At 38.3% G+C, this 14,390-nt stretch overlaps 1 protein-coding gene across 1 annotated transcript in view; it reads left to right on the top strand.

Annotated features, from left to right (window-relative positions):
* Nucleotides 1-13,179, top strand: part of ITGA1 (integrin subunit alpha 1) — a 94,316-nt gene extending 81,137 nt beyond the window's left edge. Inside the window, exons 24-30 of the mRNA XM_087715481.1 lie at nt 671-773; nt 2,135-2,248; nt 2,441-2,545; nt 3,361-3,465; nt 5,811-5,903; nt 9,430-9,546; nt 12,255-13,179. Coding sequence (XP_087571607.1) covers nt 671-773; nt 2,135-2,248; nt 2,441-2,545; nt 3,361-3,465; nt 5,811-5,903; nt 9,430-9,546; nt 12,255-12,299 — 682 coding nt within the window. The 3' untranslated portion in view covers nt 12,300-13,179. The remainder of the gene's footprint in view (nt 1-670; nt 774-2,134; nt 2,249-2,440; nt 2,546-3,360; nt 3,466-5,810; nt 5,904-9,429; nt 9,547-12,254) is intronic.
* Nucleotides 13,180-14,390: the final 1,211 nt, after the last annotated feature.

Below are 14,390 nucleotides of genomic sequence, written 5' to 3' on the forward strand. Positions count from 1 at the left end.
CCCAACACACACACACACACACACACACACACACACACACACTATTGTTTCTGATAATTCATGTCCAAAGCATGATGCTAAAGTTGACTTTTGTTTTTTTTATCCTTTGAAAGATCTTGAAATATAGCATTGCTATTTTTCAGATTCTTTCACAGAAAAAAAGATAGAAGAATCTTCACTGCGGATGATAACCAGTCCATAGAACACCTTACATATGTTATAATGATTAATTAATCAAAAGTAAATAGAGCAACTAAACTGTTTCAACCAATTATAAGTAAACAGAGCACCCAAACTCTTCCATTTATTATATATGATAAAGATTTCATACTATGTTATCTGGTTTGTTCCATCACTGAAAACATAGTCAATTAATCGATGTTTTACCTCTTATTAATCTGGGGGGAAACTGCTATTTAAAAAGAATGAAATTAGACTGCTGCGTTTGACTGGGTGGTTTAAACTGGATTAACAATTTCATACTGTATAAATTGGATGGCAAAAAGTATGCATTATTTAGAAAAAAAATCAGGTTTATTAAATTCATATTTTTTTGAACAAGAATAACACATATTGTTTCATTTCATTTCATTTTGTATGGATAACTGAAATGAACATATGACTGCTTTGTGATTCTCAATCACTGAACATTATTTTATTTCTTTTTAAGAGAATCTAGTCCGCATCACATCATCATCGCTGCAAATGACACAATACCTGCAGTCATTAATTCTACTGACAATATTGGAGAAGAAATTAATATAAACTACTTGGTAAGAGATGATGCCATTTTTTCTGGTTGTGAACTTTGAAAAATAACATTTATGTGTTGTATTTTTTTTAATCAGGTAAACTTTTATTAAGCTAGTTTGTAATATTTTCTATGAACTAGATAGAACTTTCTGCAAATGGAACTTCAGGTCACCTCACCTGCACATTTCCAAAAATCTGCTGCAAAGGATAACCAGATTTTTAGTGCAAATTTGAGAGGGGTGTATTCCTATACAGAGGATCAAAACAAATTCACACTTCTGGCAGGAGCACAGTGACAGTGGTTGATACATCTAGAATTCATCCGTTCAATTATAGCAGGAGTGTCAAACTCGATTTCATAGAAGTCCACATCAGGGTTGTGTTTGACCTTGGGGGCCAGGGGTGGGGTGGCCAGGTTGGGCGTAGCCAGCTCAACATCACTCGTTGAGGCTCCGCTTTTGGCTGCGACAGCCTCCTGCAGCCCTCTGCCAGCGAAAACACAGCCCGTGCATGTCTTCCCCAACAGGGGTGGGTTCTGGCAATTACTACTGCCAGTTCACTCATGGCCACATGAATAAAAAAGCAAAAATTGCTCTGCACATGCGCAGAAGCAAAAAAAACCCAAGATGGTAGTGCCTATGGCGCCACCCGGAGGACCAGTTCAGAAGTGTGGCAGGCCTGGTTCGCTGCTGGTTCCCATGACCCAGGCTGCCAACCACTACCAGTTTGGCTGAACCGATCCGAACATGTAGGAACCCACCACTGCTGCCCAAGCTCCATTTTCGCTGGCAGAAGGTTGCAGGAGGCCATTGCAGCAAAAAATGGGGCTCAAGAGGGCCATGTAGAAGCCCCATGGCTGGTCCTTCGCTGTTTCCAGGAAAGCCCCATGAGCCAGATCTAAGCACCCCGTGGGCCAGATCTGGCCCGCGGGCCTTGAGTTTTACACCCCTGAATTATAGACATTTGCCAATTATAGACACTTTTCTGAAAAATAAATGCCACTTATTCTTCTTGCTTCATCTTTTCCCTTGGACACATAATTAGCAAGCAATTAGTAAGAAACTTAAATCTATTTACAACAAACCACAGACAGAACAAGTCATTGTGTCAGTGAAGTATAACATGGCCACTAGTAATATACCACAGATTATTTATTTTATTTCCCTTAGAGATATGTTTTTAGTTTAATTTATAGTCTTTTGATTTCTAAGATAATATTTAAATAATTATTTTCCATGCATGCAAATTTAGTAAGGTGGAGATCCACTGCTATGAAATAAAATTGTACATTGTTATTTGTTTAGTAGTGACTGTAGCACTTGTTAACAATGGGGAAACATTTTTTTAAAAATTTTAATTAGCCTTTCATTCATCTTTATAGATTGAGAAAGGAGAACATTTCTTACAGCCACAGCTTGCATTGCAAATCTCATTTCCAAAGAATATTTCAGTTGAAAATCAAATCCTTTACTTCACCAGGATATCATACTCAGAGGTAAATCTGCAATATATAAACTAACACTGCTCTGAAGTTCAAAATTAGATTTCGATTTCCACAACATGGGTCCTTGAATGAGTCAATGTCCCATCTGTTTCTTTCCATAAAGGAAAAAATGAAGTCTACTTGGGTATCATAATAAATAAAATAAAGATACTTAAAACATTACATTTTTTCTTCTTCTGATAGAATGCAAAATGCCAATCCAGCCACCCAAGTGATTTGTTAAAGATTGACATGGGCAAACCATTCAAAACATCAAAGATACAAGAACCTCTAAAGGATCCCAACATAGTATGTATACCTGATTTTATATGGAGTTTTTTTTTGGGGGGGGGGACAGGGATATAATAATTCATTTTAGTGTACAATATTAAGTTGGGCTTGAATTGTGTTTCAAGGCCTGGGTATTGGGAGCCTAGGGTTGGTTAAATTAATGTTTCTCAACTTCATCAACAAAGTTTAAGATGTGTGGAGTTCAACTGTTGTAATTCCTTGGCCAACATGAGGAATCACAAACATCTTAAGATTGTTAAGGTTGAAAAACAATGGGTTAGATCAGGGGTGTCAAACTGGTGGCCCATGGCCTGGATGCTTCATGCACAGGCCATGCCCATTCCAGCTCCATGAAGAGAAAAATATTGTGATACATCATGTACAGCAACTTGACCACACAAATTTGACACCTGTGGATTAGATGGTCCATTGAATGTTGTTTGTTACTTGTTTTGGTTGGCTTTATCCTCAGCGACCATTGTAGTTTTCTTCTTTGCTGATATTTCTTCTTATTGTTTTGAAATGTTGCAAGTGGCACCCAAAGGCACATTCACTAGATGTGCAGTCATATAGTAGAATGATCCTTATTAGGTTTTGAAACAGATTTTTATTTTATTTATTATAGCTTGCAGTCAGGGCCTTCCTGAAAGCAAAATGATGGGCAATCTGAATGAATGAACTTTACTGGTATCACCATTGTTATTTATCAGGACACTTCGTACTTATTTCAGCATGATATGGAAAATGTGTCCGGTTATCTAATAATTTTGCTATATTGGGCAGTCATAGTTTCCAAATATATTAATGATGAATGTCTATGGTCTTTTCTACAGAATTGTGATGGATATGATTGTGCATCCATTAATTGCACTATAGCACCTTCGAATATAACTCACGTGAATATTTCATTCAGACTCTGGAAGCCTACTTTCATAACGGTAAGTGAGCAATCATGTTTATTAACAATTTAAAATGATATGTTGTCAGCGGTGTAATCCTCTGAAGTATGCTACCAGTTCGGTGAGTCTGCTACTGAGTGCGTCCATGCACACCTGAGGCGCACCTGCACAATGCTAAAAAGGAAGCATTTGAAGCCTTCCAAGTCTGCTCAGATGGAGCAGAAATGCAGCCATTTGTTCCATCATGGCTCGGATTTCCCATTTTACCATAAGGGGCTGTCAGTAAGAGCTGAAGAAGCTTCTTGGATGAAAAGCAAAACATCTTCAAAAGAAAAAAACAAGAAAGTCCGTTGCCTCTTGAAAAAGCACCTTTGGAACAACCAGGACCTGGATGACTGAGGATCTCCATAGACATCATATGCCAGACATCTCCCAGCAGGGCCAAGAGGAGATATAAAACTAGAGTACTGATTCATCAGGGAGATGTTCCAGGTCAGAGGTCTCCAACCTTGACAACTTTAAGTCTGGCGGACTTCAGCTCCCAGAATTCCTCAGCCAGCTGGCTGGGAAATTCCGGGAGTTGATGTCCACTAGGCTTAAAATTGTCAAGGTTGGAGACCCGTGTTCCAGGTAACTAAAGCTACAAAGAGAAAATACCATTGAAAAGAGGTAATGTTGCCTCAGTATCCAGGCATGCGATAGGACTAAAAATCAAAGAACAGGGTGAAAAAAATAAAACTGAAATTACATATAAAGAAGACCAAAGTTTGACAGCAGGTACAACATCAGTTTTAAATTAATAATGAATACATTGAAGTGCTAGAAAGCTTCTGCTGTTTGGGATCAACCATCAACAACAAAAAAAAAAAAACCCAAGCAGCTAAGACTACTATTTGATAGAACAGCCATGAAGGTCTTGGAAAAAATATTGAAATGCTCTAATGTGTCTATACTCGTGATGGTGAACCTAGAGCACGCATGCCAAAGGTGGTACGCAGAGCCCTCTCTGCTGGCACGCGCATCAGATCTGTGTGCCGTTTCTTTCGTGAGCTCCTGTTTCCCTGCAAATGACGAAACAGACACTCACAAAAGAAAAAGATCTTACCTCTTGCTGCGCTGCTGGTGTTGGAATGCCACACTTCCCGCCATCCAGTTTGTCTTTGGGTCTCTGCTGACCATCCACACATGCCTGCGCAGGAGTGTGTTTGCACCTTTCAGTTTGGGCATGTGTGCATGCAGTTTGGTCACTCGGTGTCTAAAGGGTTTGCCATCTCTGGTCTATACTTACAAAGACAATTATGCAAGCCATGGTATTCCATGTGACATCAAGGAAGTGAAAGTTGGACTTTAAAGAAGCAGGACAGAAAAAATACTGAGGCCTTTGAACTTTGAGGTCAGAAAAGACTCCTGAGAATACCAAGTGAATGGATCTTTAAACAAATCAACCCCTAGTGCTCATTCAAGGCACAAATGACCAGGCTCAAATTATCCTATTTTGGACACATTAGGTGAAGATCCAGTTCTCTGAAAAAAGTTCTAATTCTGGATAAGTAAGAAAGAAAGAGAAGAAAGGCAGCAGCAAAGGAGATGGACTCAGTTATGAGATCCTGAGTATTCTGTTGGAAGAATAGGTTAGGGACAGATCCTCTTGCAGAGAAATCTATATGGTTGCTAGGAGTTGAAAATAGTTTGATGGCACATAATCAATTTTTTTCATTATGCAGCTCTATAAACCATATGTTTCTGGTTTCCTGTAAGCCTTTTTACAACAAAGATATTGCCTTAGAAAAAGAGTTAGAAAGAAAAAATAATCTCTCCATGTTCTAGTATTGGCTTCAACTTGCAAGCATTTTTTTTTGTTGTTCTTTGGTCCAAAGATTGATCTCATGAGATTGTAGGAGAAGAACAACTGAAAACATTGGACAATAAGTGAGTCCAGATGGTAAGCAACGTTTGTGTAGAGTCCAGATTATCATTTCTCAACTCTGGCATGCCTTGAGGAGGAGTATGATGGAGTTTGAGACGAACTGAAACTGCAGTGTCCACTAAGCGATACAAATATTTGGTGCCAATAGTTTTTCCTTTGGCCCTTCTTGTGTCAACCTCCAGAAGAAAAGGTTTAAATAAAATCCTAAATTTTAAATTATCCTTTAAATCCTAAAGTTTAAATTATCCTAAATAAGCCAAAATGCTGCTTATTTTCCCTGTGAAGGTCATTAAGTGAGTGTAATAGTAAATTGTTCTGTCATCATAGCAAATTCCTTTATGTGCACTTCTACTGACATTTCTTATAAGCAATAAGCAGCATTTTCCTCTCTGGGTCTTCTTTTGAATTTGGAACCATCAATGTAAGAATAAGCATTATAACTTCCATTTTATTCCAGGCAAAAATTCACAGCATAGAACTCATTGTGAAAGCAAGTCTAAGGAGTGAAAACTCATTAATGATCTTGAAGAAAGAAAACGAAAAAATAGAGGTGAGTTCCAGCAGTTTATTTAGCATATCATGAATTCAACTGGCAAGCCAGTTTAGCCAGAAAAATTATCTGCCTGTAATTAGGTGGAAAAACCCTAATACATATAGAAAAAAAATACTTATAAATAACCATTCAGGCTATTAGCTATATATTTGCTTGCAACTCCATTGCTTTTTAAAATTTGAACCTTAATACAGCTGTTGGCATTTTACAAATTAATAAATATTTGTGAGTGTCCTTGTAACAATAATATTTAGATATGTATAACTGGTATAATTAAGGTGACCAGACGTCCCGCTTTCAGCGTGACAGGCACGCTTTTGTACAATTTGTCCCGCGCCCTGCCCAGTTTTCAAAAAGTCCCGCTCCCCAGCCCATCAGCTGTCGCTCGCTCCCCTGCCCATCCACATGCTTTCAGTGGGGTGCATGCTGGGAGGAATCTCTCCTGTCCTCCCAGCTCCCTTTCGCCCGCAGCAGAGATCGGGTGGGCCAGAGGAAGCACTTTAATCAATGGGATGCGTGCAGGGAGGAGAGGAGATATTCGTCCCTGCGCGCAGCCCACTGATTAAAATACTTGCTGTCACTCGCCCAAGCTCTGATGCCAGCGAAAGAAAAGTCCTTTCCGCCTGAATCCCGCCCGAGCTCTGATGCGGGCATCAGTGGGGTGCGTGCAGGGAGGAGAAGAGAGATTCCTCCCAGCACGCACCCCACTGATTAAAGCGCTTTCAGTGGGATGCGTGCAGGGATGAATCCCTCCTGTCCTCCCAGCTCCCTTTCGCCCACAGCAGAGATCGGGTGGGCCAGAGGAAGCACTTTAATCAGTGGGATGCGTGCAGGGAGGAGAGGAGATATTTGTCCCTGCATGAAGCCCACTGATTAAAATACTTGCTGTTGCTCGTCCGAGCTCTGATGCCAGCGAAAGAAAAGTCCTTTCTGCCTAAATCCCACCCGAGCTCTGATGCAGGGAGGAGAGGAGAGATTCCTTTCTGCACAAGCCCCCCCTCTTCTTTAGAAGAGCTGGAAGCATTAGGGGAGGGGGCTTTGCGCATCCCCCCTCCCCCGAAGCCCCGCGCCTGCTTACAGCAGCCCCAGATCACCAGTGGCATCGGACTCCAGCTCCCATACCAGCCCTCTGCACAAGGTGACGCTTGCAAAGGAGAGATGCGAGAGGCGCTGGGATTTGTTAGAATCGGATGAAGCTTGGCTTTGGAAATGTTGGGGGGGGACAAGCGAAAGTGAAAGCCCCATAGAGTGACGCCACCAAGAAGAGTTTTGCAGTGTTCCACGGCCCTCCCCCCTCGGGAAAGGAGGGTTGGGATCACAGGCACCTGACTCTATTCGCTTTGGGTGTGCATCATAATGTTGTAAGCCGCCCGGTGTTACCTGTGTGTGAGGTGGGCTGCCCTATGCATTCGCGTGTGTGCGTGGGAGAGAGAGAGAGTGAAAAAGAGAGGGAGAAATAATTATATTAATTAGATAGATCAGTGTTTCTCCACCTTGGAGACTTGAAAGTGTGTGGACTTCAATGAGATAAATGATAATGAGATGAGGGAGGGAGAGGGAGAGAGGGAGAAAGAGAGAGAGAGAGAGAGATACCATAGCTACATAGACAGATAGGCAGGCAGATAGACGGATGGATAGAGAGAAAGAGAGAGAGATAGGTAGGCAGGGAGATAGACGGACGGAGAGAGAGAGAGAGAGAGAGGGAGAGGGATACCATAACTAGATAGACAGATAGGCAGGCAGAGAGACAGACAGAAGGAGAGAGAGAGACAAAGAGATACCATAACTAGATAGACAGATAGGCAGGCAGATAGACAGACAGACGGATGGATGGATAGAGAGAGGATATGTATAATTAAGGTGACCAGACGTCCCTAGCGAGGCCGCGGGCTGGCACTAACCGCCGTGGCCTAGCTTCCTCCTCCCCCCCATCAATGGTGTCCCTCTTTACCAATCTGAAAATTTGGTCACCTTAGGTATAATGCATAAGTTGAACAATGTAAAATGTCAGCACATATCTTACAGTTGTCAGTTTAGCTAATTGGACAACTGAGGCTCCATCTTTCATGTATATGTTATGTATGTGATGCCTCATATTAAATAGGACTGGGATATAATTGTCTTGCTCAACCGTGAAATGGTGGCATATAAATTTAATCCATCAGTCATACAATAAAACCTATATTTATTTGGAAAATATCTAAATCCTATATTAGGATTAAGAGTTACAGTAGGTATCAACCAGGGACGTGCAGTCAGGGGAGGCAGGGGAAACAGGGCCTTACCACTGTCATCATGAAAAGAAAAGAAAAATTAAAAGGAAAAAGGCTGAGGTAGTTGCTGCCAGAGTCACAGTGGATGACTCTGCTTAGTGCTTAACTGTTTAAAAAAGTCTCTAAAAAAGTGCCCTCTACAGGGAGTGGCAGGAGAACGAGGTGCCTCATTTAGTCTGACTTTATGATCACTCGAGCAGAGCTAAGCAAGGGTTAAAAGCCGAAAAATTCCTTATGTAGATGAGGCACGTGGTTCTCTCGCCTCCTGTAGAGGGTGTTTTTAAAAGGCTTTTTAGAGGCTCTGGGATCAACTAGCTCAGTCTGACCTCAGAGTTCATGCCTTTCTCCTTTTTACATTTTTTTTCTTTTCATGAGGGCAGGCAAGAGCAGAGTTGAAATCCTCTCTGAAACAGCTGGAAAAGGTTTGTGTTTGTTTGAGAGAGAGTGAGTGAGAGAGGGATCCAACTTCTCTGTGTGCGTGTGTCTGTTTGAGAGAGAGGGGAGGGAGGGAGAGAGGGAGGAAGGAGGGAGAGGGAGCGGGAAAATGCTGTCGCTTTAAATCGGAACTGAGCATGCCTGGCCGTGGAATTCTGGGAGTTGAAGTCCACAAGTCTAAAAAAAATTGAAACCCCTGTGTCAGTGCCTCTCCAGCTATAAACCTCACCGCACGTCACTGGTATCAACTTGCAAATCAGTAGGTATAGAAATGTAGTTTTAATGTAGGTGTAGACTTGGAGCTTTAATATTCTGAAATGATGTACAGTGTATGACTTATCACATTTTTCTTTCCAAGGTGCAAGTATTTATTTATAGAATAGAACACACTGCAGAAGAAACAAAACATTTGCACTTATAGAACTATCCCATAAGAGAAGAGGAGAGACTCAAAGTTCAAATTTTCTAACACTAGCATTTGCACACTCCCATTTACATTTTTTAATTGATCCCTAAACAGTTTTATTCATTAAAAAAAAACTAGGTTGGAGTCAGAGTTAAGATCTACACTTCCAGTTGTTTCCCATCCAACATCTGTAGAAGATTTTGAAGACAAGTGGAAAGTTGTTGGGATAAAAATAATTAGTCCTGTCTCACTAAAGAGAACCTTTGAATCAATCCCAAGTTGTATTCGATAACAAAAGAATGGGTTTCTAATGAATAAAAAAGTAAAAAAGTATTTTCTATTCAACTTGATTCCCCAGTTTCTATTTTAGAGAAATCATGAATGCTTGTTTTGATTTAATGTATTTCAGACAATAATTCAAATCTCAAAGGAGCTTCTTCCTGGCCATGTGCCATTATGGGTCATTCTACTGAGTGTTTTTGCTGGACTCCTGATTCTTACCTTGCTTATATTTGCATTATGGAAGGTAAGATTCATTTTTTACATTTTTTTCCTGAAACCTTGGTGAGTTGGCAAAGGCAAGAAGGGGAAAATCTTTCTGACTACCTGCTTAAGCAAAGCCACTTAACTGATGACCCATCCATGAATTTAAAAGAAAATCAATGTTTTCTATCTTGCAATGTTACAAATAAAAAAAAGTGGTTCAAGAATCAGCTTTTGTATGACATAACTTTGAAAGTTGGTGTGTATATTATTATTATTATTATTATTATTATTATTAAATGGTTGTTAATTAATATTTATATAATCAGATTCTAAATGTCATTAAAAAGTGCAAAATATTTTGGAGAAGGTTAGTGGCTGTTCACATTGGTGTTGTTATCTGGTTGGATGGAAATATAATCCAAATGAGAAAAACAGTGCTCTAAATTAGATATATACCAGTATAAACTTGCACTTCCTTATAAGCTTGGCTTTTCCTAAATCTTATTTCTCACATGTGTCTTTTTTCATGTTTTTATAACTATTTAGTTTTCAGTTCTCAATTTGTAAATATATATTTACAAATTTCTACTGGAAATTATTTTCATTCTTCCCAGTGTTCCATATAAAAATACTTTATTGTTCTCATATTAATAACTTTATCTCATCAGGTTTGAAATAGGGTTGCACTTTTTTTTGTAATATAATCTAATAGTTAAAAAACATCTGTTATTATTCATTTGGCCATAAGTTGGCAGTCTTGTCAAAGCTAAGAAAATAAGGTCTTTACAACTTGAAACAATTTTTAGTGTCTTAAGAGACACTAGTTTCATTAATTGTTTCAATTATTATTAGTGTTACCACAAAGTGACCCATAAAACAACAACAATGTGTAATAGTGATACCCATTGTCATCGGAGCACTTGGTACCATGTCCTAGAATTTTATAAGATACATCAACAAATTGCAACTTCCTGCAATAACACCAGCAGAACTGCAAAAAACTGTGCCAGAACATCTTATATTTTAAGAAGGTACTTGGTTGATACCTAGGATGCTGACAGCAGCCCGTACCAACCATTAGCACCAGTCAGTGGTATTTGTGATGCATTTTTGAATGTTCAGTTCACTGAACATATTTAATGAATAAAGTTAATAATAACAATAATAATAATATTAATAATAATAATAATAATAATATACGTGCAGCTTTTTGCATTTGACTGATGGCGATTTTGTCAATTTTTAACTGTTTTAAATGTAATTCCAGTGCTTTTGGAATAGCACCCAGTGTGCCAATTACCACTGGAATTACCACTGCTGGTTTGTGCCATAGTCGTTGAATTTCGATTTTTAAGTCCTGGTATCTTGCGATTTTTTCATGTTCCTTCTCGGCGACCCTGCTATCACCTGGTATTGCGATGTCTATGATTGTGACCTTATTTTTCTCAACCAGTGTGATGTCTGGTGTATTATGCGCCAGTATTTTGTCGGTTATTACGAAAATACGTTACGACTTCCTAGGCCCCTGGGTGGGGCCCAACTAGTAACCAATGCCAAATCCGGCGAAACAACTGGCCGCTGTGATACAATTGTATAATAATAATAATAATAATAATAATACATGATTATAAATTGCGGCACAATTCAGTAGCACAAATGATCCATTGGAATTTGTGCAAAAATTATAATATTAAAACAGCAACAAACTGGTGGGAACATCAGCCTGAAAAAGTCACCGAAAATCAGATGGTCAAGATCTTGTGGGATTTCCGTATACAAACCGACAAAATACTGGCGCATAATACACCAGACATCACACTGGTTGAGAAAAATAAGGTCACAATCATAGACATCGCAATACCAGGTGATAGCAGGGTCGCCGAGAAGGAACATGAAAAAATCGCAAGATACCAGGACTTAAAAATCGAAATTCAACGACTATGGCACAAACCAGCAGTGGTAATTCCAGTGGTAATTGGCACACTGGGTGCTATTCCAAAAGCACTGGAATTACATTTAAAACAGTTAAAAATTGACAAAATCACCATCAGTCAAATGCAAAAAGCCGCACTGCTTGGATCTGCACGCATATTACGAAAATACGTTACGACGTCCTAGGCCCCTGGGTGGGGCCCGACTAGTAACCAATGCCAAATCCGGCGAAACAACTGGCTGCTGTGATACAATTGTACAACAACAACAACAATAATAATACAGAGAATCAACTTTGCATCAATAAAATAAAATGGAAAGAGAGAGAAAATTAAGTTAGTGTCTTAGTAATAGACCAGTGGAGGTTACAGAATATTAAATTATATTAGAAATAAAAGATAGAGGATAGCAGAAATCCCAAGATGCAAAAATAAATGGCATTAGTCAACTCTGAAAAGTAATGCTTTTAATTCCAAGCAGTATGCATGTCATTCTATATATTTCCCTCAGAGTAAATCTAGTACATATTACCAAATTAACTGATGGGTTTTCACAATTCATATTTATCCTAATATGGTTTTATGACTTTTGTTCCTTTTCATGTTTCATCTGAAGAAATTTTATTTTTTCCATATGGGGATGGGGGGGGAGTATTGGAATGATTGACACTCAAGAAAAAGTGTCACTTGGAATCTGTCATTAGCTCATAGTCTAAACTTAGACATGTTGCACATGTCAGATTTTGTATTTATCTCCTTTGTGTCTAATGCAGTAATTTTTAATCTGAGGGTTTGTTTGATTTTATTTTCCTTGCAGGCTGGATTTTTCAACAGGCCCTTAAGAAAGAAAATGGAGAAATGAGAAGAAACTCCAGAAAAAGAAAAAAAAACTCTTAACAGTTCTTCAGTGAACTGTCCTTTGGTGGACTTCTGAGATATGACTATAAATCCAATCCTTGGTTCAATGTAAGAAAAGAAGTTTTTCACGGAAGTTTTATTTCAAACAACACTTTATGCTGAGCAATAAAGGAAACAAAAAGAAGAAGAAAACTAACAAACCAAAGATAGAAAAGATAATTCTGGAGTGAAAGCTTCTCTTTTCTTTTCTTTTTCTTTTTTTTATAGGTGAGCAGGACCGAAAAATCTGTGCAACTTGTTCTGAACTTGGAACTTTTTTCTCAGATACCTTTATGGATATACAAGCAACTTTGAAGTCAAGGTGTATTCAAAACTAGGGACAGAGCATGAGACAATTTACTCCTCAGATTCTATCCTTATTTTTAATATCGTCACTTATTTTTTAGAGCACAACCCACAGGTTTTTTTATCTCAAATGTATGCACAGGGACATATATCCTGCTGAATTGAATCTGAAGATTTCAAACAGTGTCTGATATGCATAAACATCTGCAACTTTGATTTATCACCATTCTTACATGGCCAAGAAGCCCATATTCAAAGCTGAGTATGCTACTGATTTGGGAAACATTTATTCAGGAGGAAAAACACCGTTCAGAAATTAGCAACGGCACCATAAAACTTCACAGAGGTGTTATCTATCACACATCAGATGGAATTCCCCGCCTTGTGTATCACTCTAGAAAAATTATTACTTCATGGCTAAGATCATATTTGTAATCGGAGAACCTCAAGTACAATCCTTGATATTTACAATTTCAGAGGGGAAAAATGTGCATCCAAAAAACTGAAAACTCGCTATATATTTTGCTAATGCTAAGATATCAGAAAATTTATATTTCTCATAAATTAAAAGTGTGTGGGACCTATAAGTTAGTTTACATCTAGAAATAGAAACTTTTAACCATTTTGTGCAGTTAAAAAATGAAGAAGGGACTTTTTTTCACAGCGAAGGGGTGAATTTGAAAGCAGATGCCATTCCTTCACATAGCTTCCCCTTATGACTGAAATAAATCATAAGACTACATTAGAATCATGCATCACTGAACCATTTTATTTCTCCAAGGTGTATATCCTCAGTAATGTTTTCAGGTACGGTATGTATTGACCACCAGGAGGTAGTACAATACTGGTTTTCTAATAAAGATAAAATCCACACCACACTGCCTCCTGGTGATCAATGTAATAGAATAAGAATAGCTATCTGCACAGATGATTACTGCTTTCTCATTATTAATGATGAATCCTTGAAAAATCATTTGCTTTATATTTAGTGGAAAATGTGAAAAAATGATTTTTTTTCTGAAAATGTTAAATCATAGTTCTTTAATTTATTACAGACAGAATATGGATCTTCATGCAAATCACTAATGCTTGAAAATTGCTTGATTGTTAGCAGAAAAATAAGATTTTTTTTTGCCTTCAAATCAGTGACTACATGGAGAAGTCCAAGCAGTTTTCCAGACACAGGTTTATGGCCTTCTTCCCAAGGCTGAGAGGGGGTGACTAGCAGGTCCCAGGCAAAATTAGAATTCAAATTTCCCTGTTCAATTTTTTTCTCACCAGCAGACCACTGTAATGTGATACACTATAATAAGGCAGTGTTGCAAATGCTTTTGACAAAAAATTCAACATGACATGACCATCATAGATGCTATGAGTGCATTTACCTAATGATTTATATTCATTATTTTCTTCAGATGCTTTTTGTTGCTGTTTTAGCCACCGTGTTTTTCCTCACTGAAAGGGTTGATTGGTATCAACCCTTTTCAAATATTACACAAATGTTTGAACTTTATACTGGTGCTCATAAATTCTGTAATTCTATTGTGAATTGTACAATCTTCCCATATCCATCTGCCACTATATGTAATTTAAATATTTGTTCAAATAGACTTTTAGAATAGCTACAGTTATTTATGTTAAATATTAACATTTTATCAATCCACTGGAATTTTTGAAACGTTATGCTGAACAATTGTTGTACATAAACGGACTATTATGATTTTTTTTTAAAAAAATCAAAATCTGAAAA

The sequence above is a fragment of the Thamnophis sirtalis genome, unplaced genomic scaffold (genome assembly GCF_051295495.1).
Source record: "Thamnophis sirtalis isolate CommonGarterSnake01/CBP01778 unplaced genomic scaffold, rThaSir2_p1.2 scaffold_5, whole genome shotgun sequence".
Classification (NCBI taxonomy): Eukaryota; Metazoa; Chordata; class Lepidosauria; order Squamata; family Natricidae; genus Thamnophis; species Thamnophis sirtalis.